General features: G+C 42.3%; 1 protein-coding gene across 1 annotated transcript in view; it reads right to left on the reverse strand.

Annotated features, from left to right (window-relative positions):
* Positions 1-23,492, reverse strand: part of LOC139222599 (sodium/potassium/calcium exchanger 2-like) — a 37,517-nt gene extending 14,025 nt beyond the window's left edge. Inside the window, exons 1-4 of the mRNA XM_070854404.1 lie at positions 22,567-23,492; positions 7,960-8,008; positions 6,930-7,038; positions 4,028-4,042 (exon numbers count right to left, since the gene is read on the reverse strand). Of these exons, the coding sequence (XP_070710505.1) occupies positions 4,028-4,042; positions 6,930-7,038; positions 7,960-8,008; positions 22,567-23,468 (1,075 nt within the window). The 5' untranslated portion in view covers positions 23,469-23,492. The remainder of the gene's footprint in view (positions 1-4,027; positions 4,043-6,929; positions 7,039-7,959; positions 8,009-22,566) is intronic.
* Positions 23,493-26,602: the final 3,110 nt, after the last annotated feature.

The following is a 26,602-nucleotide window of genomic DNA, read 5'->3' on the forward strand; positions in this document are numbered from 1 at the left end:
ATGCTTATTCAAAGGCTTGATGATTCCGCATTTTATTTCCACAATGAAACCCGAACAATTAATTTGATTCCCTTACTGTAGCAGTTCTTAGTGCTACAGTAAATAGATGGTCAGCACATCTGCGTGATGAATTAGCCCAGAATTCAAACCTGCAGCAACAGCTGAACGTGAAGCAGCAGAACAGAAGACACCGGACCACAAGGCTCTAGCTTGGAGCGGTTCTGTCCACTCAGGGCGTGAGGATTAAGAGTTCAGGCATTGCTCTGTTGAATTTTCCTCACCAACATTCTTTGGCCAGATACTGGTAGAGCTGCTACAAATAAGATTCAATAACTGCTGCTTGTTGTAATATATTGATGTTTACAGAAAAAAAACAACAACAACCAACTACTGCTTTCGACCACAGAAATAATCCCTATGAAAAAGCCAAACTTCATTTGGAACACCGCCCTCATACCAAATACCGCTTTCAAAACACGTGTTATGAAGAATGTAAATAGTAAAGCGCTCACTGTGCATGTTGGCTTCCATATGTGAAGCACTCAGTAACTGTGTGCTATGTAAATAGAATTATTACATTGAAACTAATGTAAATTAATTTACTACCACGTTGGCTGTGTGAGACAGAGAGATTTCTAATTGTCAAAATACTTCCTGGTTCATCTTTTTCTTTTGGCATTCGTGTAAACTGACCCATTAACTCTCCTCACAAGCACAGATTTCCAGTTTTGTACATGCGGTAGGTGTACAGTAAGTACTGTTTGTGCCCACACCCACACGCATTCACTAATATCCAGCTCTGTCCAGGAGTGGGCAACGACTCCACTCACATGTGAGAGGATTATGGTGCAAATCTCATACCAAATGCCAGACTTGGCAGCCTTGAAAACACAATCTAATGAGACGAAAACACATCCCATTGCAGTGTCTTGCTCATCTTCTGCACTCCCAGACAAGTGCCTCAATCCCATATGATTAGGCGATTTGAGTTTGAAGTGCACTATCACTGTGAGGCCTGCCTCTAACTGAGGCTGCTCTGAGGGCAATTACCCCACGACACAATCACTGCCCGCTCAGCCGTCTCTTTGCCCTCTGCGGTCAGGGAGAGAGCAAGGGAGGCTTGTTGTTGTTTACCAGGGGCCCTCTTGTCCTTGTGGTGTGACCTCTAAACCTCTGGTGAGCTGTGTGCTAGAGTGTGTGTGCGTGTGTGTGCATGCCCGCTCTGTCTGCTGGGGGTTGGGGTGTCAGGGAAATTCACAGTCTGTGCTGAAGCAAAAAGGCTTTTAACATTGATTCTTTCACCCACCCGACGCAGGGTGAGCTCAGAGGCCGAGGGAGGGGGGTGTGACATGTGTGTGTTTGTGTATAAGTGTGTGTGGGTGGTGTGGTTGGTTGGAGGGATGATGGTTTGATGAATGCTGGTCGGTTGATCACAGTTGCATAACTCCTATTGAAGGTATTGAAGGTATAATGTCATATTTGCTACATAGATATGTGGTGAACTTAAAACTTTTTAAAGGAACAGTTTTCAGAAATAGTCTTCTGGCTTTCTGAGGATAAGATCAATGTATCATATCTGTCTGTTTCACACAAAGCTGGAAGCAGCAGCTGGGTAGTTTAGCTTAGCACACAGGCTGGAAATGTTGGGGGGGGGGGCAAAAAAGCAGCAGCTCTAGCACCTCCGAGGTGACAATTCTTTGGCCAAGACTCAAAAAATGAGATATAAAGATATGAGGTGCTAATTAGTGAGCTTTAGAGGAGCTAGTAGGTGGATTTTGTTACTTTAGGACAGAGCCATGCTCGCTGTGTCCCTCTGTTTCCAGTTTATATTTGACAGATATGAGTGTATTTCCCAAAATGTCAAACTATTCCTTTAAAAACCGCAGACCCCCATAGACAGAATATTTTGAATTCCAATATTGATGGAAAATAAATTGCTCTACTTTAACAATAAATGAAAAGATATCTCATTACTGTCCCATACATTACAGTATTTATCTATTTATTTATCATTTATGTACAGTAATTATTATGTTTGCCATTTTCTGCCACTTTAAACATGCTAGAGACAGCAGAAAGTTAATATAGTACATCTGCATAAATGGAAACTATACAGTATTTCCGTTACACAAGAGGTGAGAGGTCAATGACAGACTGCATTATTGAACCATGTGATCAATGGGGTCCTGGGTCACCACACAGACAGTACTGCTGGCAGGGGGGTTGGCAGCAGTATGGGGCAACTGGAAATGTTGGCTAGATGAATGGATTTACATCTCACACTAAACGGCAATTAAAATAAGCAAAGATAGAAAACTCAGAATTTTCCTTTTGCTTTACTTCCTCGTTTGCTTATTCATTTCTTCATGAATAATGTCCTCACACACATAAACCTCATTTGATTTCCCTCCGTGTCCGCATGGATAACTTCCAATGAAACAGTGGGCCACACCCTCTTTCGCCTCACCAGTTTACCCAATAAGCAACCTGTCTGCCAACAAGGGTGTATCATGGTTTCACTGTATGACCTTGTCCTCTCTGTGCTCAGCCTGCGGAGGACTTTGGTACGATGTCTACTCAATAAAAATCAACGATGTCAAAGATGTCCAAGGCCACATTGGCACTGTGAGCGATCTTTCCAGTCTATCTCAGCGAGATAATGATCTGCAGGAGAGAATCTGATGAGATCACTGGTCTGTGCCGCCATATTTATAGCGTGGCACTGCATCATCACAGAGCGGTGATGTTATGTAAAGACGGGGAGATTTTTAAAACAAAGTCAGAAAGGCCACTTATTCATTTTATCTTAGCTGTGGCAGATTATTGTTGAAAATATGTGCATTTTGTGCCTTTACCACTACTGTGCGGTCACCTTCTTTAACAAAGAGGTCCAATTCATCTATGGATATGCACAGACTCAACACCAGAGCTCAGATCTCAGGGTGATAAATCTTATTGAAGGGTTTGAGCCAAAGGCATGCACGCAGCATGAATTCTGAGTGCTGTTTTGGGAGGCTTGTTCCAGCCATCCGCTGAGGGCTCAGACAGTAGAGTGAGAGCCACTCTGCCCTTCTCCCTCACCATCTCTCTTTGTAGTTCAATATTTGATGCCACTCCTAAGTGATATTGTTTGTAGCTGCACACTGATGGAAAGAGATGCAGGCACTTGTGCGTGGAACTTACTGTACCAGACTATTACGATGTTCTCTCCAGTGAAAAACATGCAGGATTAAAGGTCTATTATTAAACTGAAGGACATACATGATAACAAGAACAAGAAAGCAGCTGTTTTTGAACATAATTTGGATGCTGAATAAACATCTACTGAACTCTTCAGGAGCAAAGGTGAATACTTAATAGTTCGGTGAAAACAGCTAATTGTAAGAGGCTGTAGAGGAACACTAATTTTAGTCCACTGCCATTAATTGCTCCGTCAGGCTCTTATCGACTCTGAATCCTGATGAAGGGCATGTGAGGAGGCTGAGAAAACAGCTGACAACTTTTCCCCATATGCTCAATGGACAAATCCACGATCTAAGCACAACGTGGTGGAGTCGAGATACTCAGGACACGATACATCATCTTCTTCCTATGTCACTGGCATGTTTAGCAAAACGTAAAAGACAAAAGACCTTCACAAACCAGGGAGCAGAAGACAGCACGGACAGGAAACAAACAAAATCACTCCTTTTGGGCTTCTGCCTGTCTTACAAAAAGCAATAATACAACTAAAAGGAGTTCATAAGAGGAGAGAGAGGATCAGGGACAATGGGGAAAACAATGCAGAAATGGTCACAGAGGGTTTCCAGGGAGAATACATCCACAGAAGAGAATGATATATTTAAAAAGGAGAGAGTCTGCTGGGATGGACAGTACAGAACTGACATACAGCACAGCGGCGCTTGGGAAATGTATACATAAGGGACACGTCGGGCAAGAGAGTTGCCTCCAGGCTGTTGGAATGAAAACAAACAGATTTTTTTGTTGAGGGGGGGTGGGAGATACAGAAATTAGAGGAGTAACTCACCAGAGTCAGCAAATTCTGAGGGGACAGTAGAAGAAAGAGAGATTGGAAGACAGAAACAGAGAAAAGATAAATCCAGGTGATATTTAGTGTGATAGCACACATGAAATCATTGGTATCATTCTAAGATGAGAGTCAATAGCCCATTTCATTATGCTAGCAGCATATTGAGTTAATAATTTGAACACAAAATTATTTGATATCTTGGGGACATATGCTTTTCTAAGTTCTTGCCGCAAGTAAGAAGAGAAGACTGATGCAATTTTCCACTAAATATGGAGTTGGGGCCAGGGAATGATTAGCTTAGCTTAGCACAAATATACTGGAAGCAGGGGGAAACAGCTCGCCTGGTTCTGTCACAACACAGAAAAATTCAGCTTTTACCTCTAAAGGTCACTGATTCTGTGTTGCTTGCTTAAAGTGTATGAAAACAGAAGTATAAAAATAAATGGTGGTATACGCAAAGGATCACTGAGTCAGTAAAAGAAAATAGCTTCATACATAACGCGCCTGTAAAATCGCAGTGAGCTTAGCTTAGCCAAAAGCCACTACAAGGATTAAACAAACAAGATATACAGAGTTATTAAGTTAACTTTTGACATGCAGTTAGAGGGATTTTCTTACTTTTGGACAGAGCTAAGCGTCTTTATGCTAACCTAAAGTAACCTTCGCCTGGCTCTCGCTTCATATCTCACGGATAGATACTGTATGTGAGTGGTCTCATCTAACTCTCTGCAAGAAAGAAAATAAGCATAAATCCCAAAATATCTAATTTTTTCCTTTAAGAGAGACACACAAGCGTGCCTCCACATGTGGTCTCAGACATCCATGAACATTAATGAAGGTTTTTCCTGTATATAGTATTTTAAAGATCACCAGAATCTGGGCATGTTTGCAAAAATGAAACCTCCTTATGTACCTTGTGTTGTAATAAATGACTTGGTGAAAAGATGATGTAAGACTATACTTGACTTTAAATCTGTTAGATCAGCCACGATACAGATTAAATAGGAGGAGTAGGAGGAAGGGAGCAATAAAGGAGCGAACAGTCTGCGTTTAAACCAGGAAAAACCTTATAAACACAAGCATGTGCGAGCACACACACACACACACACAAACACACACAAGCGCACACGCACGCACACTCCTCTAACTATCCCCAGTCTAAAAATCTAACAAGTGAGCGGTAACCAGTTCCCAGCACTTGCAAACCAACCTCAGACTTTAGTTCGGCTCGGAAGCTCAGGCGACTTTATTTTGAGAAATGTCTATGAAATATGGATGGAGGCCTGCCGGCTCCCCCTCAGCCCCGCTGAGCTACACTTAAAGCCTGAGAGCACACAAGGACAAGCAGCACAGCCTCCGTCTTTGATGAGTGCACCTGTTTGTCTCTACACGCTACGAGCTCACCAACAAAATGCTGCTTTGCATTAATGATATCAGTAAACGTGCATAGAGCCAAGCCACTCATCTCTGAATGGGGCCGACCTTTATTGGGCCCTTACGGTAAAAGGATCAATGAAATATTTTAACGCATTAAACAAATAACATGTAAAGACTGCATTTTAAAATGAACTCAAGACCAATATCAATATTCCATATTCATTGGAGCCTGTGAAAACTTCCAACAAGCTCCATGGAAACTTCAGCATGATATATTTGAATCAAACTGAAGCCCAAAGTGTTACTTTTGTTCTCTGTAGTAATTAATTCAATCCTCTAGTCATGTCGCGCTGTCGCTGTTGTTTCAGTGCATTTATTTCCAGTCCGTAATTTGCCAAAACACTCATCAGTCAAATCTGGTGTAACATCCTCGCATTTCTGCTGCATTCATAGTGGAGCAGAATTTGACCATTTTAAATCCACTTAAAGAAACAACATATTCATTAACACCTAGAAAGTTCATTTTAACAACAAAGCAAACAAAAAAACAGGTGGCTTCAGACTTTTGAATGTACAATCAGGTCTATTAATCTTCATGCCATCAGACAAGCGGTAAATGTTTCAGCCTACCACCATCAGTGCATGTTAGATGCCCCTAAGTAGACCAAATGACGAATGGCTCTACAAGGAGAGGCTGGGTGGAGTATGTACATCCCTCTCTTGTACATATAAGACTGGCCATACAGACTTTCATTCCCCCAGCAGGCTATGATTTACATTTTAATCACTGAGATGGAAAGATGAATACACTCCTTGGCTGTGGATTCAGTGTACGACGACGAGTTGATGCATGTTAATGGGCACTTTATGGCCCGTCTCGGCACAGCTTATTAATCTTTCCTGAGCTGACTCATTCTAGGTTTGCCTTTCAAGGAATGTACAGTCATTTCGGAGAAAGCTGAAATGCCTCCTCACTAAAGAGCGGACCTCTGCTAATGCGATCACATCAATCCAGAGTGGAAATATTTTGTCTGGACATCTTTGACCTTGTGTTTTTTTCCTGTAATAATACTTAATCAGACTATACGCACTGTAAACACATTTCCATTTAATAAATATTATTATCCAGTATACAGGAATTCATTTCAACATAAATATATTTTTTTTAAGATTCATCACGTCAAGAGATACTGCTTCCATGAAAGCCCATGTTATTTATCTGAACACTTTTTGGATGCCTGGTGCTGTTATTCGTAAGAATGTGAGCTCAAGTTCAGTGCGTGAACATCTTTTGTTCATAACATAGATTTCCTTCAGAATTTTTGTTTATTTTTGGGTTTCCGGTACATCTGAAAAAAAAATCCTAGGTAATTTTAAGAGAAAAAGACAAGAATGATGAGTTCAAGGTAAGAAACCTGAAAACAGACCATTATGAACACCGTGCAGCATATCCTGCACGTTACAGACGTGACAGCCGTAATGAAGACTTGTTTTCTCTGCGCACTTTGTCTGACTGTCTTACCTTCACTTAAAGGGTCCAACGTGTGAATCATCAGCTGGAAAATGCTGTTCCTCATCAAGCTGTTGTGCAGAGAGGCGGAGCTGCCCCCCCTCTGAAGCCGAGGTCTGGCCTGTGAGAGGAGAAGCAAGGTGTCAATCAAACATCCTGCTGCCTGAGACAGGACTTTTTACTTACTCTTTTTACAAGAAATATAAATAACTTTGGTCCAACAACTGGCTCTTACTTCTGTCATAAAGTACATATGCTGATATTAACATCTGTCTGTCAATTGTAAGCACTTTACTAAAGCCAATTCTAATCCAAGCTGTTTGGAATATGATTCCCTAATCCTCTTTTGCATAAAACCCCTAGGCGGAACCTGCAACCGAGTAAAACTACTACAAAGTGTCTCAGTTTCTTGAAGATATAAGCTCCGTGGGTTGAGACAGGCATTTACAGGTTTAAGTGGCATATGAGTTCATTCTCCTAAAACAACCCTCGCCAAGGTCACTCCAGCAGTTGATGTTGAACTTGAGAACTGTGGGAAATTAAGCACCGTTGCAGGCGGCAGCTGTTTGGAGTGCCTGCCCCCCCCCCCTTTTGGCTGCCCACAGGTGATGCGTAGGCACAGGAGGTGTCGGCTGCTAATTCGCAGGTCCATACGGGTGTGAGCGGGAGGCAAGGGAGACATGTAGACTGGCACGGCTTGTGTAAGATGTGGCTTCTCGGGGTGACCCTGAAGATTCTCCTTCTGCTGCTGCTCTGTTTTATCGGCCTCCTTTACAATCTGGATGAAAACTGAACACCTTGGAGTGCTTTTTGGAACTATACAAGCATTAAAAGAGTTTGTGGATTGTCTTTTACATGCTGTGTGAAAAATGCAACTGTTGCAAAAACCGACGGAGCTACTCTCTGCACACAAGGAGGCTGAAGGTTGGAGATAACAATGTACATGTCTTGTTTACAGTATGGTGGGAGAAACACAAGTTACACTAGTAACACAGAAACAGGGACGAACACAGAAGCAGAGTGTCAATCAGACAAGACCTACCGACAACTTGCCGTCATCCTCTGGTGCCCCAGGACTTGCCTTCTCATCCAACACAAAGAGAAGAGGAAGTAAAAGGGGGGAGAGGGAGAGAGAAAGAGAAAACAGGACATAGATGTGAAGCATGCCGCACACAACCACACAGACAAGATGAAAAGACAATAGAGAGAGACTTTATGGCACAGTTACGGTGATGGTGATGACTGACTGTGATGTAAGTGGACAAGACTTGAGGGACATGTTCCTCCCCCGTGCTGTGCCAGCCTACTGGGTCAGTCAGGCTCAGCAAGGTTAGATTGTCTGCTTGAATTTCCTCGAAATTCAGTCAAAATTGTCATTTCAGTTTCAGTCATTTGAATCAAGGAAGTCACAGGGGGACTTTTGGCATATCTTGGTACACACTATCAAAGTAGAGTAGGGTAATGGTCGAGAGGCACAAAAGTAAAATATCGTTGAATAGTTTGACATGTAGGTAAAAACACCTGATAGGAGAAGCAGTCTTTTAGCTTAGCTTAGCACAAACACAGGAAACAAGGGGAAACAGCTAGCCTGCTGTGTCCAAAGCTACCAAAATCTGTCTACCAGCGCTTCTCATCATGCATCAACTCTTCCAATTTCATCAAAACTACCCGCTCCATCTGTAACAACATCAGGCAATAGCCCTGAAGTGAAAATCCCTACGCTTTTGAGCAAGTCACTCGTGTTTCTAGTTAAAGTTAGCAAGAAAATAAATAATTTTATTTCCCAAAATCTCAAACTTTTCGTTTAAGTAAACAAAGCCCTGTCTTATCCTGAGGGGTCTAAAAACTTTGAAACTGGCAGAAAGTAATCTGCAGGGCAAAGTTTTAATGTGATAACTTTGCTTCTGAGTGTGGGTGTGCCAGATCATGCCAAAGTGACTCCAGTCTTTTAACAATCACTCAATTCTCTGCTATCATTCTCAGCAGGCATATTTGGCATGTGCATTAGTATAACACAGTCTATTTTTGAAACAAAAGCCTTTCGCCAACTGCCTGACTGAACCGCGCTCACTTCATCTCCAAAAGCGTGTGTGAAATAACACTCACTTAAGGGTCTGTTTCTAACTGCAGGGGACCACACACAAAGCTTTTGTTCAGATCTTAGGATATCAAGGCTTTGTTTCAGGAGCCTACACGCTTTTCAGTCAGAAATGTGGAAATGTGAAATGTGGTGGCACTGGTATGTGTTGATAAAGTGCACAATGCCAAATGGAATGCAGAAAATTATCCAGTTTGATCTTGTGAGTGTTAAAATGCAAAGCAAACATACAAATTTGAAAATGGGGCCTTCAGGCTTGTCGATGCAGTGATTCATTTGCATGCTAAATGACGCTGCATTGCATTGAATATCATATCTCTTGATGATTGTGCAGGAAGGAGGAGTGTGGTGTTAACTCCGGTTCATGAGGTGAAAGATTATGTGGGTGTCAACATTTGTCCCAACAGACAATTACATTCCTTTTGTTCCTTTGTTCCTTTTGTTGATTACAACAGAATCACGAGCCTTCCAAATCAAATAAAATCCATCTCAACTTTTAAGAACTTTTACATGGTAGCTTGTTTCATTTTGAGAAAAATCCACTACTGCAGTCATTGTGAATGTCAGCAGCATTCCCACTGTGTCCCACTGTTTCTATTTAACAGCTCATAATTTACCATGTATTAGGTTTGCCTCTGTATAGCTACAGAATAATTACAGAAATGACAGAGCTGAAATTAAACATTTGCCAAAAAATTGAGCAGAAGCTGAGCTAATCCTGAGATTTTCCACAGAGCTATTCAACTATAACCTATTTTTTCCCCCATTCCATATCTTCGGGGTAATTCCCTGCACACTCGAGGTATAATTATTCTATTTCACTCCCTATCACCCTCCTCAAAGGCAAGTCAGGAGGGTTAGGAGAGAACAGGTGAATGTGCCAGATAGAGATTACGCCGTGGGTCGCTCATTAAGCCAGCGTTAAATATTATGACTAATAATCACATAGGGAGATTAGCATGTTCTCTCGAGTTTGTGCGTTCTCTAATGCCGGCAGATCTGTCTTCCAGTTCTTACGTAATGTCACATCAGGATCATTCTTGGAAGCGGATCAGTTGAGGGAGATAAATGTCCCTCTGCAGCCACATGCGTGTAACGCCGTTTTACGGAGAATTATTGATGAGCAGTGTGACATCATGCAAAAATACTTCCGCTTTCACCACTCAAATTGCCCACAGCTTAAAGGGGGGAGGAGGAATCTGAGCACACTGGTAAAACGCTGAAAGCGGAGCTGGAAGTCCTGACTTTTGAACATCAGTGGCGGATTATGGGTCTTCTCATATGCAATCTGAGTGCACAAAAGGGGTCTATTTCTGGATGAATTTGATTTGCATTTCATTTACGCAGGAGAATAATAGTTTTTTTCTTTTTACACACAGTGTAGTTTGCCAATGGTGTATTTGATTAAATCCATCATAGCTGTGCTTGATCCTTCAGATCCTTGATATACTCCTTAATATATCCATGTACAATGAATTATGATAACAGCAATCAGAACTACATTTTATAAATCTCATGAGCCACTTTACATATTATTTTCACTTAATTTCCTTTTCAGCGCTGCTTGGTTTCCTGAGAGTCTGCAGGGAACTAAATTCCAAAATCTAAATATGGATCTCATAACAGCAGGGACCACTACTGCCGCTCACTTGGCTCAACTGGCATTACCATACACCATCATAAATATGACACATAAACTATGAAAGCATCCACTAACCCACTGACAGTTCATATACTGTCTTACCTCAGTTAAAATACTACAGATGTCTGAACTTCATTTCAATGGTAAAGCAACAAAAACTGGCGGATTGCACACTTTTTTGAAGCTTATTTCTTAACTACAATGATACTAATAGTGGACTCAACAGTGGAGTCAACTTTAGATCAAAGCAATGCTTTGACAATTAGGGTTTTTTTGTCACAAGTTCCATGAGAAAGTTAATCCCACTCTCTCGTCTGGAGGCGAAATATTACGCTATCACCAGGATACAGTTAGCTTAGTTTAGCATTATGACTGGAAGCAGGGAGGAAGAATTATTCTGGCTCTGCATGAAGGTGAGAAAATCCAGCCACCAGCAGCTCACTACTTTATACATTATATTTTGTATGTTTAATCTGCCAATGTTCACCTATTTCTTGGTGGTGATTGGTCAGTTGTTGCCCAGCAACTGCAGTAAAATTGTTGTTACAAGCATTTGCAAGTTGCGCAGCCCCCACTCTAGACTTTTCTTTTTAGAATTTAAAATATAGAAATTAAACATAAGTATTCAACTATAAATGGCAACTGGTACAAAGGTCCAAAGGAATAATATGCTAAAGCCAAAAATTAAGATTAAGGCTTGTTTGGACGAAAGTTACATTACAGTCCATCTGGCATTTCTTGTATGACAACTTGTTACGTATTGAAACTGTAGTTGATGTGCATATGCTATAAATAAAGCATCTGTGAGCCTGTGCATGTAAAGTCATGTGAAAACCAGACTGTCAGTTAAGCAAACTTGTAAAGTGAAATCTTGCAAAGCTCCGGGCATTTGCCTGCACGTGCTTACAGTAGGCAGCCTGTCTATCAGAGCATGACAGAACACCCTTCGAGATTTGTCCATCTAGATTCATCGTGTTAGAGCTAAACTGTTGAGCGGCACGACTGAGCAGCATCTTTCTCTGCCTCTCCCTCTCTCTCCCCCCCGGTTTGCCTGGAGACGATAATGATGATCTTCCAGGAAAGGAGGGAAAAGATGCACAACAAGTCAAGAAGCCATCCACTTGCTAATTAGTAACCCCTTCATTTTTCTAACAAGCAGAACTAATTACAGGATCTGCCACGACGCTGATTTCCCACAAGGCAATGCTCACCAGGACTAAGCCAAAATTGCTTCCTCTTACTCCCCCCTCCCAGGCACCAATCAGACTCTGGCTTTTGGGAGACACACAGGGGAACAAAAACTGCTGTGTCATTTTTGCAAGTGAATGTAATCACCCAAAGCTGGGTTTCATCTGGAACAAGTCATTTTTTTCAATTCCCTATCAGAACTCCATGTGCTTGTGGTGTATTATAAAGACTGTGTGACTGAATTGTGGGTTAATAATAATGCTTTAAAAGTGATTTATTCACTGATTCATCGGGTTAAATTTAGATGGTGCATGTGCAACATAATGTTTTAGCTGAGTCAGTGCAAGAGGTGGAATAATGACCTCCTGAAAACCTGATCAAATCTGTAGTTTGTCATTCCCATCGGATCAGAGTTTTTATCTGCGGATGCGGTAAACAATAAAAGGCTGAACGGGGTCTTTGTTTTTAAGATTGTGGCAAACGATGAACAAAAGTTTCTTCCAGGAATCTGTATTTCTGTTTTGCTGCATGTCCACTGTAATCCTGCTGCAGCACTCTGCCCCAGTTTATTTAGCTGCCCACTCCTGTTTATCTGCATGGTATGAGAGTTTTTGTTAAAGTTACTCCTTGTCTTTTGTTTTGGTTCAGCTACATCAGTACTGGTCCTATGGCATCGTCAAGTTTTGATGCTGAAAGACTTTCGTTTTACAGAGAGAAGTGGTTCCCAGCAGGGGCAACCAGACTGAACTCAATTATTGACAGAGGTCCAAAGCTAGCTGCCCTGAGGCAGCTAACCAGTCCTGTTTTTTCCCGGTACTGGTCATGGGGTTAACACGTCTACTGTAGCGTCCCCAATAGTTTCCAGTTTTCTCAGTATTGCCATAGCGTTCATGTTCATTCTGCCAACCACTGTTGACGTATTCCTACGTACATTAATGAATAGCGGAAAAACTGTGACCGTTTCCTTCCCTCTCTCTTAGTGTCACTGTAGCTGGCATGACTTCCCAGTATAATGCAATATGCACTGATGACATCATGGATAATTTCACATATAACATGCTGTAAAAGTCCAGCTATATATAAACAGACAGTCAGTGATATGAGAGGCAGTGCAGAGATGGGACAGCAAAAATGGAGACTGATAGGTAGAGGCATCTGGCAGAATTTGTTCTCCACCAATGTAAACTGAAACCAAGATACAGTACTATGCTGTACTGAGTTCACCTGGATACTGGGATCGTTGTCAATGTAATTAGTGAACAGGAACTCACCCATAACATAATAAGGAATAATGGCTGAGTAAACATGCTGGCTCTCCAGCCTGGACTTCCCAGACATGATATGCAATGCATCCTAGTGTGCATACCGTGGGTGCTGTGGGACAGGATGTCCAAACAGCTGATTTCTCTGTCAATTGAAATGCATCCAGGAAGTTTTATTCTAAGTGTGTGTTCACCAACCAGCAGACCTTACTTGGCTGATTCATTTGTAATGGCTTTAAAAATGTTACAACAGCCTCCTCACAGCCATTTTCATTATTATTTTAAGGCCAAAAATCTAGCTAATTGTCACTCAATACTTACTTAATACAACATCATTACTCCACCCTGTTTGTGAGCCCACTCATTCCTTCTGAAGGCTGAAGGCTCACAAATATTAAGTTCTTATTTTCTAAGAAGGCTCAGTAACAACTAAGGAGGAATTAATGCATTTGTTGGGGACTATTTTCAGCTGCGGATTAATGCACATTTAGTGTTCTAGTGCCATTTTTGACAGCAGGACTGTGTTTAGGGAATTGAATCAAAATGAGCTACGTTGTGATGACGTTCATTGTGATGACGTTCATTGTGATGACGGAGCATGTCACCCAGTGCAAAGGTCCTTTTTAGTTTGAAGACAATAATGAAGGATGTCAGGCTTTGGATACATAGGAAATTGTCACTTTTTGGTTTTCATGGGATCTGATGACATTAACAACCGTATAGAATATCACTACATGTGCATTTCAATTTCCTTACTTTAATATTAATTAGCAATGCCCATATCATTAGGAGATTCTGTTTTGAGGTAATCCTCCTAGGTTAGTAGACAGTCACCTCCTGTTCACACACAGAGGACCCTCATCTTAGAGGGGAAGAGGAGGTGGAAGTATGTGGAGGAAGCTTCCTGATTACCAGTCAGGTTGGCCAGTCACGTGTAGTACATAATATGCCGAGTAATGTGCCGATAGAGCCCCCGGAGGTCACCTTGGTGGCCTTGAGTGGGGATGGGGTTGGGTGGAGGGGCAGGCCTTATGCATCATGCGTCCGTCAGTGATGGACATAAGTGGCAACCCTCTCAGACAAGAACGGAGGAGGAGAGGTTTTCAGCAGATTCACAGAGCCCCCGAGCGTTTTCTAATTAGCTCATTAGAGACTGTCTGATTGCAATCACTTCCATTTTAAGAGTTTACTCTCTTAAATTTGGTTTAAAATCTGTACAGTGTCAGGACCGCCTGCAACTGAGAGATCTTAACACACCAGAACTTTGCACGCCGCAGACAACATCGCCCTGATTCCGGGTATTGCATGAGAAACAAGTCCGAGTGATGATGTAATGTTCAGCTGCAGCAGCTTAGCGAGGCTGATGTTGAGGGTCACAAACCCCCCCATGTAAGGCCCGCCGGTCCTCGGCCACCTCTAACCATATGCACGGTTTCCATCTCACTGGACTATGTGTGTGTCATTTCATACACCCACGAGATAGGGATCTTGGTGCCCTTCACATGATGCTTTTACAGTGCAGTTACATTAGCTAATTCGACCCCGCTTTCAAAAATAGCCCTTGATCGATAAGGCTTTCAGTTTCTTGCAAGCCTCAACGTTTCACCTTCAGGCTCTCCCTTGGAAAAAAAAAAGGGTGGGGGGAAAACGGCAATCTCTCATTTCAAGTTTTCCAGAATTTCTTTGTCTGGTGTTACTAAATCTGGACACAAACAAGGCTTGACCTTCAGGGCCTTGAGCTACGGATATAAATAGACGAGGGTCATACGTGTGTAAATAATCACGTGTCATTCATTCATTATAGCAAAAACAAGCAAGTAAATAAGAATATAAAACCACAACAGCTCATATCGTACCTGGTGATTTGAATAACTGTGAACTTCAGGAGCTAAAACAATGGACAAATCGAAGAGAAATTTAAAGCTGGAGCTATTCAGACTGTCTAGGTCACATCAAAATACACACTCGTTAAGCATTAAAGACTAAAAGCTTCATGATCTGGGCCTGTTGAGATCCACTCCTCTGTGTGGGCAATAAAATGTGGCAGCTTTGAATGATCTGGCAGTTTGTGTGTAGGCCAGGTCCCCTGAGCTAGATTAAGGTATCCCCTTTAAACAACTGTCTGCATTTGCTATCTGTCCCAAGAATTCAATGTAACCCTCCCTCCTTGTTTTAGTGTGCTGTGAGGAGCAGTTATAACCCTCAGCTACGTAAAGGCACGAGTCCTTAATTTCACCTAAATGTACAATCAGAAGGGGAAGGGTTACAGGCTGGGGGTAAAGAGAATGCATGAAATACAGCATTGTGGCCACTGTTACTTAAATGTGCTGAAGACCACTGAGGTAGAGATGGTGCTGTCCATGGTACTGCACCAAAGGTATAGCAAACTAGTGCATTACCACCAGGATGAAATCAGTGAGACAGCTGCAACTATTATTGACAGTCCTGATTAATCTGCAGATCATCATCATCATCATCATCGTCATCAAGGCGCATGTATACTTTTCTTTTGGTCATGTAAACATCTCTGAAGTGGACCAACAATGGCTCTACTTTGCATGTATAATGGTCTTTTTAGGGCAAAAATAATAAGCTTCATTGTTTTAGTTATTTTTAAAGCAGACTACATTGTGCTTTTAATAATTACACAGATGCTGTAATAAGTGACAGGGTGACCTTCAAACCATTAACAACACTGAGGAGGCAGCGAAGAGCTTCTGTCCACTCAGATAAGAATGGAGGGGGAAGCCAAATAGTACAATAACCAATCGAGGACGACATAAAAAGCAGCCATCAGCACCTGTGATGCAAATGAGAACTCCGCTTGCACAATTACCATTGAATACAATTAAATAGGATTTGGACAAAAGCAGAGCGTCGATGAGGAACGACGACTCTGCCAAGTGAGCTCGCACAATAATTGGAGACAACAGAAGAATGACGGTAAAAGAAGCGACTCTGGCTCAATAGGCCTCAGCCCCAGTTTCCCAAAACTTAACACTGTGTGTTTTGATTGGTACGTCACTTTTATCTGAACAATGCCTTTATCTCTATTGATTGGTCTAACAGCCAAAACAAAAAGTGAAACCTCCAAATCCTCATCACTGGCTATACAGTAGCACTCTCGCTTCTCTCCACCCCCCCCCTTACTTAGACAAGGAGCCACAGCTGGAACAGATGATAAAACTTGGACTCTTCATCGTCATGGTGAGATCAAAGTCGCAGGCTTTCTATTTTTAAATTATTGGACTCTGGCTCTGTTGTTGCTGGCTGAGCTCAACCGCTAAAATGATTCTATTTCTCTCTGTGAGGAGGTGCCATATATAAAGTATGTGTTTGCAGAACCATGCGCATAAATGACCTTAAAACTACACCAATGACAAAGACAGTTCCCCTTAGCTTTTTCACAGTTAAACTTGATCAAACCATCATTTTCCCTCTGCTTTCTCATATGTCAAACTATGCTTGTGTCTTCACTGTAGAGTGCTTCTATTTGGTTGATTCTACCTTTCCCTCAGTAACCTTGAGCCTGCATGGAATGCATACAAGCATTGTCGGCCTCTACCTTTTTTTTCATTCACTCTCAACTAAGGTCACTTCTACAACTTCCCTTTTTAAAAGGATGCAATCGCGAAAACTCTCACTGCTTTCATGGAAATACACAGTACAAATCAAGGACGACTGCACACACCGTACAAATGATGCAGCAAAAAGAAATTCCATTTTTAGAAGTCCAGTCATAATAGCCCACAATCTGTACATGCCTGAAATTGAAAGTGAGGTTAGTGTTTCTGTGTATTGCACAAACCATACTTTTAGAGTAATTAAAAATAGGAATTTCAGCAGTATTTCCTAGAAATTAGCTTGACAGCTGCTTTTATTATGGCAAAATCCATTCCAGCCCAAAGAAGTAATCTGAAACAGTGTAGTTTATAATTTGATAGGAGTTCAGGAGTGCACATCTGGATTTTGCTGAAAATTAGGTTGGCATCCGTCATAATGGGAGATAATCCCATGAACTCGTCACAGACGACTAAAATAAACAGCTAGTGACGGAGTTGATGCAGCGCAGCTTGGTATTATGATTTATGAGGTGGGGCTTTGCTAGGTTTGGACTGGATAAAAATAGAAAGAAATGTAAAAAGCAGCATGCTGGATATTATGTGAATATAGAGGTGTACACCATCAGCACCCGTGCCCAAATGCACGAGGAGGAAACGCAAACCTGCTGCCTGCACAGAACCCGCCTTGTAACTGATCTTTGAAGCGCATCCTGATGGAAGATCTCGCCTCTGTAACTCTATTTATAGCTTGGTAATACATCAGAGGTCGCACCTTCCGTCTCAGCAGAACCAACATCTGCCTCGATACACGCCAGCTTATCCGACGTTGAGAATAGCAGGAATCTAATATTGTGGTTGGATGCAGAATCTTACCTAGACTCCAATCTGTAAGCACTATTCATTTCAACAAGTACATGACACTTTTTGCTCTTTTTTGAGTCGCCTTCTTGAACGCCTCACTATTGCCTCATCATTTAATTTGCTCATTCTGGTGCCGACATCACACCCATATAGGTTTAATGTGATGAACTAGTATAATCAAATTTAGCTTAATCATATATTCTAAGATGATATTGGCTGTTTGACTGCTAGTTGTTCAGTTGTTTGTGATGTATTGTCAGATGTGGCCACGCTCGTCCTTTAACTTAACTTATTTCATTATCATTACTGACAAACTGACTTCTGGAGTGTCACCACGATCATAGCACGTAGAAAGGGGCTTGTCACTCCTCTGTCTTCCATAAAACCATAGTGCACAAAGTGCTGGCTAATCTGATCTGCCTGAGCCAGTATTTTCAAAAGCAGCCGGTCAGTCCATCAGCCAAATAATGAGAGAGGCCACAAGATAACAAGATAAGCTTGGGCTGGCCTGGTGAGGTGGTCCCGAGGAGGGGGCGGGGGGGGTGTGCATATGATGAAAGACCCTACTAATGCCATGTACAGACAGAGCGAGCCTTCGCTGCTGTTCCTAATAAATCTGACTTTATGCCACGTCAGTCCTAAACTGACCTCTTTAAATGAGGTTTTGGAAGGGTAAAATCTATTACAATGGCTAAAAGGAAAAAAAAAAAAAAAAAACACTACTTGACTTTATTCACTGTGGAGTGTGGTTACGATGCCAGCATTGATTGGCTCGGCTTACTGCTTCACTCTTTTGCACGCAAACAGAAAAAGAAAAGGGTTAGACAAATGATTGCTTCGGTGGGACATCATCAGCATGCAAAGCCAAATCTAGTACACACACATCTGTTGCTTTTCCACTAGAAAATGGCTGAAGCAGAGAAAACCAAGAGCTGATGGTTGTCATACTCCTCCATCTTGCACTGCCATGACCATCCAAGCTTTTGAGTCTAAAGCAGGAGCTTCTTAGCTCTATGGCGACCTTGAACTGTTCCTCTACAGCCCGTAGCAGGAAGGGCTTACTGAGTGTGAGGGTGTGAGATGTGGTCAGATGGGACGGAAAAGGCCACGTGTGTTGAAGATCTCCTTCCGCTCCTCTGTGCGTACCGAGTCACCTAGTGTACAGTAATCAGTGCTGCCGTTAAGTCACCAACTGCATCACCAGACAAAGGAGCTTAACTGTAAGGAAACATGCAACTATTTAGAGCAGCGATACAGTGAGAAGATGCCATCTTTGACCTATGAACCCTTGTAGCTCCTGGGACCAGGATGTGTGACACAGTAGTCGCCCTTTGGCATTAATGCACAGGGGCTGACTTGACAGATGTGACACGTAGCACACTGCATGCTGCAAACACAACAAAAACAAACAGACTATAGCCTCAAACATTCTCACCAGAAACGACATATTTCAAGCTCCACAGAGATAGTATTTGTCGCAGAGATATTACACTGGAATGTTTTCTAGATTCTAGGCAGGCCACTGGTAGCCTCTTAAGTTAGTACTAAATTAGTATTTATAAATATTCATAATTCCTTTAAGCTAGTAGCTGTCGTGTGCCAAAGATGCAGAATTGTTCAATCCAGATGACAGCAGGTAAAATATATCCGGTCGGCCTGCAGGGTTGCGTCTCTTAGGAGTTAGTATGGCAGAGGTGGCAACCTAACTCGCTGGGCTAAGGCAGAGTGCGCTTGTTGTGAGATTAACCAGCAGCTAAGCACTCATTAGGTAAACAAAGGCATTAGGCACCAATCAGGGCAGAACTAGTAGGTAAATACATCCTTCCAACATCTGTTTGGGTCAAAGATGAACAAATGAAATCACATGCCATGCACTGGGATCAGCGGAACTGTCAACTCTGAAGCAGGATTTACAAGAGTTTATCAAGGTTACTACCAAATTTGAGCTAAAGCTTCTATTATTATTATTTGTATATTATTCAAGGATCCAATGGCTATGTGTATGAGAAAGGGGTCGCTCATAGTGACCAATCAGCAGACAACTGTCACCTCACTGTTTCCCTGACGTCTGTCAGCCCACAACTTTACTGTCTGGTCTTGCCATGCTCAGAGCTGCTGTTTTTAAAAAGCTCGAAAAAACAAGTGTACACTGCCTCCCCACATCAGACAGACGGGGTGAAAGCACAGGCCTTTGCTATCCTATTAAAAGGTTTTCCTACCCATTATGGAGCATTCATGGTTGTGTTAACTGCATTGAGAGATTACCGCAGATTACATTTGATGAGGCTAACCACTGAACGACTGCAAAACAACGGCTTTAAGCAGACCTAACATCCACACTGAGATCTGACAGTTCTGTTTGTGTTGTATCGATAATGGTACACCTCAACCCTAGGCTAAAAAAAAAAAAAAAAAAAAAAAGACACCTGCGTCGTCAAATGATCGAATCGAAAAGCAAGACCTGCTCTCACCGCTTAACGCTCTGCCTGGGAGCTAAAGCATTATTTTGGAGAAAATAAGGCAAACAAAGCCATCTATTTTTATGCTACCAGGAGCAGAATGAAAAAGTTACACAAAAGAAACTTTTCATGGAAATAAAAAAAAAAAAAAAAAAGAGGACACGCTATGAGTGGTTATGTAATGAGACGAATGGCAGCGGTAGCAGAAAGTACAAAATTGATTGATGACTTCTTAATGCAGAACATCTCACAATTTAGTTTTACATGATATTTATTGCACAGACGATGGCCAAATGCCACTTGCCAACCAACCTACACACTTTAATCTTTAGGGTGACACCACAGCACCACTTCTCTTTTGCTGCTTGTGTTTCTGTCTATCGCAGCGATGCACCACACAACGGGGACATCCCGATATCGTAATGCATGGAATAATCTCGGGAAAGCCCAATTTAATCAAGCGTTTAGTTTAGGGGCATGGCATCAAATGACACCCTATTGTCCTTGCGATGCAATACACAACTGAGCAGCACTGTATGGAGGATTAAGGACACCTTGGAGCTCAGGCATGACAGGGAAATGATTAAAAAATATGCTCTCAGTACAACAACAGTGAACGTTAAAAATAGAAAATGCACAAAAGCAGAGCCTCAATCCTATTTTGACATTTTTATGAGTTAACTCACTCATACTTGTCCTTAGTCCCCATTTCCATTACTCATGTATGAATTTACACACACACACACACACACACAGACACACACGCACGTGCTAAATTGCCTATTAAGTCTCAAAATAACACTTGTCTTGAAATACACGCGTCCCCAAAGTGTCAAAGCTTGATTAAAAAGGGTGTTTAGATGATTATATTCTAATAATATTTGTGCCTTTCTAGTTCTATTAACCCTGTAGACTCAGACTACAAAATAAAGGAGGTTAACTGACAACCTATATCTGGTAAAATAATAGCTTGAAGCTGCAAGTCTTTAGACTTTTAATCTCATTTATTTCATGTTTTTTTCCCCGATGTTTTATGTGTTTTCAAGCAGGGTGCTGAAAGAAGGAGAGAGAAGCTAAATCTGCTTGAAGCGTCGCAGGAGATGACACATGATGGTGGGGTTTGATTGGTTCATCTGTCTCGCACTATTTTTTCTTCCCATCAAAAGTTGTTTTTCACCACACACACACAGACACACACACACGGTCCTATTGGCCAAAGTACCCAGAATCCATTGCAGCTCAAGGTCACCTGAGTCTTCTCTGGCACTCAGCCAGTGCACCTCAGTTCTCACTCTTTTCTTGCACATGAGCCTTATATCAAATTAGCATGGCAGAAATAGGACTTGCAGAAAATAACTATGTTCATGCTTGCTTTTTAAATGAAGGGGAGCTTTAATTTTAGCGTTTTGGTTTACACACTTTGCATATCAATTGGCGATGGTGGCTTCCACGAGAGTCTTCCTCCCAACATTGTGTAACTTGCAGTTTAAATATCCTTTATGTACTTAGAATAAATCCCGATTTAATTAAAGCTTTATAATACAACTTCCTCAAAATTTCATTTCCATTTCATGTCACAAAGAAATCTAAATCCGTCCGGATAATCTCTACACTAGTATCAAATTGCACTGCAGTGTCTTTTGCCCTCAAGTGTCATTGAGGGAGCGAATGTTATGTGAAGTAGCACAATGGTTTCGACTGTTTTTGTCTATTGAGATTCCCCTGCTTCATACTATTGAGTAAAAAGCAAAATATTGTGCTGAATGGCTGCACATGAAGAACCTCCTCTGAAAGCACAGAGCGAAGGAAAGCGATTTGCTGAATGTGGTTTGGCACATCATGCTGTGTGAGGTTTACTTTAAATACAGTATTTAGTACGTGGGAAATCTTTACCTGAGAAAAAAATTGCTCTTGAGATTTTCCAAGGGATTTAATTGTCAGATTAGGACACAATTTGTAGAGCTTAACCCAGAATTACACATTTGACTCTGTTTTATTAATCCCACAGTGGAATACTGTATGCCAGCCCAGTGCAGCATTGCTTGTGCCACATTAACACACAATGGTCAGTTCAGTTGTTGAAAGCACTGCATGCTAAACACCCACTTTTCTGTTATTTTCCTTCCTCTAAACTAATGAATGTACGTGACAAAAGCCAGCTTCTTAAAACATATGTTTGGTCCTCGATTGTTGCGTATTCAATGATTTTAGAGTGCGGGATGCCTCATTTGAAAATGGCCATTAGATTGATGAGAACAAAAAAAAAAAAAGATGCATGGAGTTAAAATCATGTCTCCACTAACAAACTGGTTACACAGTTGGCTCAACTAAAACAACTATTAGCATAAGCCCAACTGCAATAAAATAAGCCGCTGCGTGATATGTGTGACAGGATGTGCTCGGAAGGAGAGACATTCAAGGTCATTTCCACCAGCCAAAATACTAAAACTCATTAATATGCACACCTACTGTAACATCCTCATAGTCTGACATTTCATTTAAAATTGTATTGTGAGAGGAGCTGGTGGTGAAGGGAAGTGGGAGAAAAATAATCCGGATCAAGAAACCAACTCACCTTGGGCTGTACTTCTACTTCTACCACTTGGTTCTTGTTCATGCAATTTTTGACGAAGCCCTCGACTTTGCTGTTGAACTTCATGAAGATCACATAGGCGGCGTAGCCACTGAGCAGCGTGATACTTTCCCAAATGGAGATGAAGTTATCCAGGAAGAAGATGATGAGAAGGATCAGGCCCAGGATGTAGAAGGAGACGTCACGGAAGAGTGGCCACCACGTTAGGTTGAGGATCTCCTTGGAGAAGATGGCGCACATCCCAATCACGAAGAGGATGTTGAAGACGGCCGATCCCACGATGGTCCCGATGCCCACGTTGCTGTGTGAGATGAAGACGCCGATGATGGAGGTGAAGAGCTCCGGGGCCGAGCCACCTGCCGCCATGAAGGTGGCACCCGCTACGTCATCTGAAATGGTCAGCTTCTCCGTGATGACTGTCAGCGCCGGGACGAAGAACTCGTCACACACTATGGCTAAGGCAATGAACATGTAGATCATGCCAAACATGTGGAGGACCACGGCTCCTTGGCGCCTCTCTGCAAGGGTGAAAATGTCTGGTGGGTACTCCCCCTGGCTGTGGTTGCTATCTGCTGTAGATTTCATGGCTATTGGCATGTCGGCTGACACGTTGGGATCCCTCTGAAGTTGGGTGAAAAGTAGAGTCCTGCGGGGGGCCGACCGGTGGAGACTCTCTTGGGGGAGCACTGGCTCACTGAGACCCCCTGAGCTCCAGGTCAAGGCACTGACGGAGACGGCACTTACGGCCACCAGGCAGAAGACAAACCCTAAGATTCGCACTGGCCTCAGCTTTTTCCGCAGACACCCGTGGGCCTGCCGCTTGCAGGCAGCACCCATTGTGGGCCTTCGCTCTAGAGAATCCACGCAGGGTTGATCTGAACCCATGTCTGACCAGCTCGTAGTGTCCTCACTCTCAAAGGCTAGGCAGGAAGAGGGGAGAGTGGGGAGCAGGTTTTACCGAAGACGATGCATGGTGTTGTCCTCAGTTTCAAATGAGCTGAAAAGATTGTAGGAACTTTCCAGGGTCTGGTTTGCCAAATGATGTCTTCATATTAGCCTCTGCTGGTCAAAAGAATGAAGAAAACATTAATCATTGAGCCAGGAAAGAAAACCAAGAGTGTAAAATTAACAACAAAACCCCATGTGATGAAAGAAGCTATTTAGATATTGAGCACACAAGGTTTATTTTAAAGATCTGCTTTGTCATTTTCAGTCTGTTGATGCTACACAGACTTAATCATCAGAAAGTTAATCTTTGTCAGTTTATCATGTAACACATTTGATTAATGCAGATTCTTAAATGCGAGCCTCTGCTGCTTATCTTTCTTTTTTTTAATGGAAATGGACTGACTGATAATGTGTGATGGATTTTTGGCCTTACATGAATTAAAAAAAACTATTTAATAATTAGCAGCTAAATTAACCAATGATCATTGTTGCTGTGGAAAAGTCGACTAGTCTACTCCTGACCACTGCCGAAAAACACATGCACATATCTAGAAATGAAAAGTAAAAAGGAAATTCATGTGGAATATGAAACAAAATATCTGATACAATGCTTGACTTTCAAAATATTATTGTCATTCTCTCACAGCTCTCTGATATATTCCTGTAATTAGAACGAAATACATATAATAGAACAATAAATGAACAATTTCTAACTTTTCAAGTTAGAGCATTTCCGTGTAATTGAAGTGAAATACAGTCATTCACAATTTATAGTAATTCGCGAGAAATTCCTACCACAAGCTGCAGACAAACAGACAGAGAAACTTATACGGGCAGACGATGCTGCTGGTTTAACAATTCCGATTTTGAATTGTGCCAACTTGAGGTCAAAAATCGGAAAGCTGCTGTTTTTACCTGAGAAATATCGCGAAATGAGGAGGCCGACTGTTTACGGGCATCACTTGGCTGCAGTCGGTGAAAATGGTAAACGCTATGACGCCGCTGCTCAGGTGAAAGCGCACACAGACACACGCATCCTGTCCTGTTTGACTTTCCAATGATGCACAGCCGGCTGCGTCTCAGCTCAACGGTGCCACTTCCACAGACAACTCTTTTCCCTGTCTGTCCTTCAATAATGCCTTCGCCCTTTCGGCTGTGTCGCCACACAGCAAACGGAGAACCGTCATCCCCGATCACCTCAGCCCCACACTAGTTTCCCCGGCTTGACGCGTGACGCGCGGGGAGGCTGCACACGGTGTCATGCCTTACCTTTACCAGAGGCGAGAAAACAGGCGCACGGCACAGCAGCGGCTTTAAATTAGGAAATCCTCTCCGGTGCCCTCTTGCTCTCATTGAGCAAAATGTGACCGGTCTCCGCTCTCCGACGACAGAGGAGGAGCTTTGGATGTGGAGGGGTGGGGGAAGAGAAAAAAAAACCCCGCTTTTCCAACTGCGCTCACCTCTCTCCCTCACAGCAGCAGCAGCAGCATTCTTCCCGTCTAGAATGACAGGAGAAGAAGAAAAAAAAAATCAGCCTGTCGAAAAAGCCTCGCTAGTGTAGCAGAATATTGTGCTGGGCTGGGCTGACCACGTGAACCGCCTGGTTTTTTTTTTGTGGTTTTTTTTTAATAAAGCCAGGTAAGCGGCAGACAGCGCATCCTTTCCTCATGGGTGCACGCGGTGGGGGCTTTGGTGATGTTGCATTTTGAGGGAGGAGTTGCCGTGGTTACACAGCAAAGGCAGTATTTCCATTGATTTTTTTCCTATATTATTCCTGTGATGATGACGGAACAGGTGGGTAAGCTCCAGCTCAGTAGCTGATTTATGTGCGCGCCTCAGGTCATTTCAAGGTTATTTGCCAGAGGTGGATCCCTCTCTCTCTCTCTTTCTCTCTCTCCCTCTCTCTCTCCCTCCCTCTCTCTCTCTCTCAAAGATAAGGCTGTGATGTGCAGCCCAAGGTGAAGCTTTCTTTTTTTAGTTTTTACAAATCATGCATTTTTACACTTAAGCTAGAGCATACATTTTCACTTTAAAGGCTTTTTTGAATTATTTTTTTTAAAGGGAACAGGGGCCAGCTGCGCTCTGTCACTTCCGTTATTCTGTGCAATAACTGAAGGTTATGTGTGGGACTATTTCTTTGTCGGATGCAGTGACTTACTGTGTGTACCACAACTTGTTGCACTTTGATTTCTGTATGGCCTAAACAACCAAGATATAGCATAATTAGTGAGAGTTAGAGGTGGAGCCAGGCTTGCTGTTTCCCCATGTTTCTAGTCTTTATGCTAAGCTAAGCTAACCAGCTGTTGGCTCCAGCTACATATTGAACAGACAGATGTAAGAGTGGAATTGATTTGATCTAACTAATGATCTAACACTCTAACAAGACTGAATGATCTGAAAATGCCAGACTATTCCTTTATTATGTCTAATTTATTCATGTATACATTTTAAACGTTTTGGGTTCCAATACCAAAGCGGAGGTTCCACATTAAAAAGGTTACACATGCTTTGTGTGTCACTTTGCTTCATTTTGAATATGTCGACCAATACCAAGCCTTTATTTGACATAACCGTCATCCCTACAGCCCCCCCCCCCAGGTCGCCATGTGTCCCCCTCATGTCAGATAAAACCTCCCGACCACTTAGCATTAGTTGGCAGGCCAAACCCTGCTGGATAGACGCAGACACGCAATCTCTCCACAGTGTGACAAAGTATGTGCGACACTAATGGCCTCGTGCCGTATAATAAATCATGATTCAGTGACCTCATTGATTGCCCCCCTCTCCTCTGCTCTCGCCGCCTCACCACTGTAGCTGCCTCTTGTTACCTAACAGGAAACACAGAGGACGGCAGCACCTCACATTATCAATACTGTCCACTGTGGTTCATATTGGTCCAGAATGTTCTGGCTAAATTAGCTGATTTGGGTATCCATATGTGATCCGATATGTTATTGAATAATAGGCCTCTGAATTAGAGAGCACTTTCATCCTCATTAAAACGTTTCTTACAGAAATATTTTCACGTTTTGGGGAGTACACGTATTCACTTTCTTGCCAAGACTTGACGA

The sequence above is a fragment of the Pempheris klunzingeri genome, chromosome 23 (genome assembly GCF_042242105.1).
Source record: "Pempheris klunzingeri isolate RE-2024b chromosome 23, fPemKlu1.hap1, whole genome shotgun sequence".
Classification (NCBI taxonomy): domain Eukaryota; kingdom Metazoa; phylum Chordata; class Actinopteri; order Acropomatiformes; family Pempheridae; genus Pempheris; species Pempheris klunzingeri.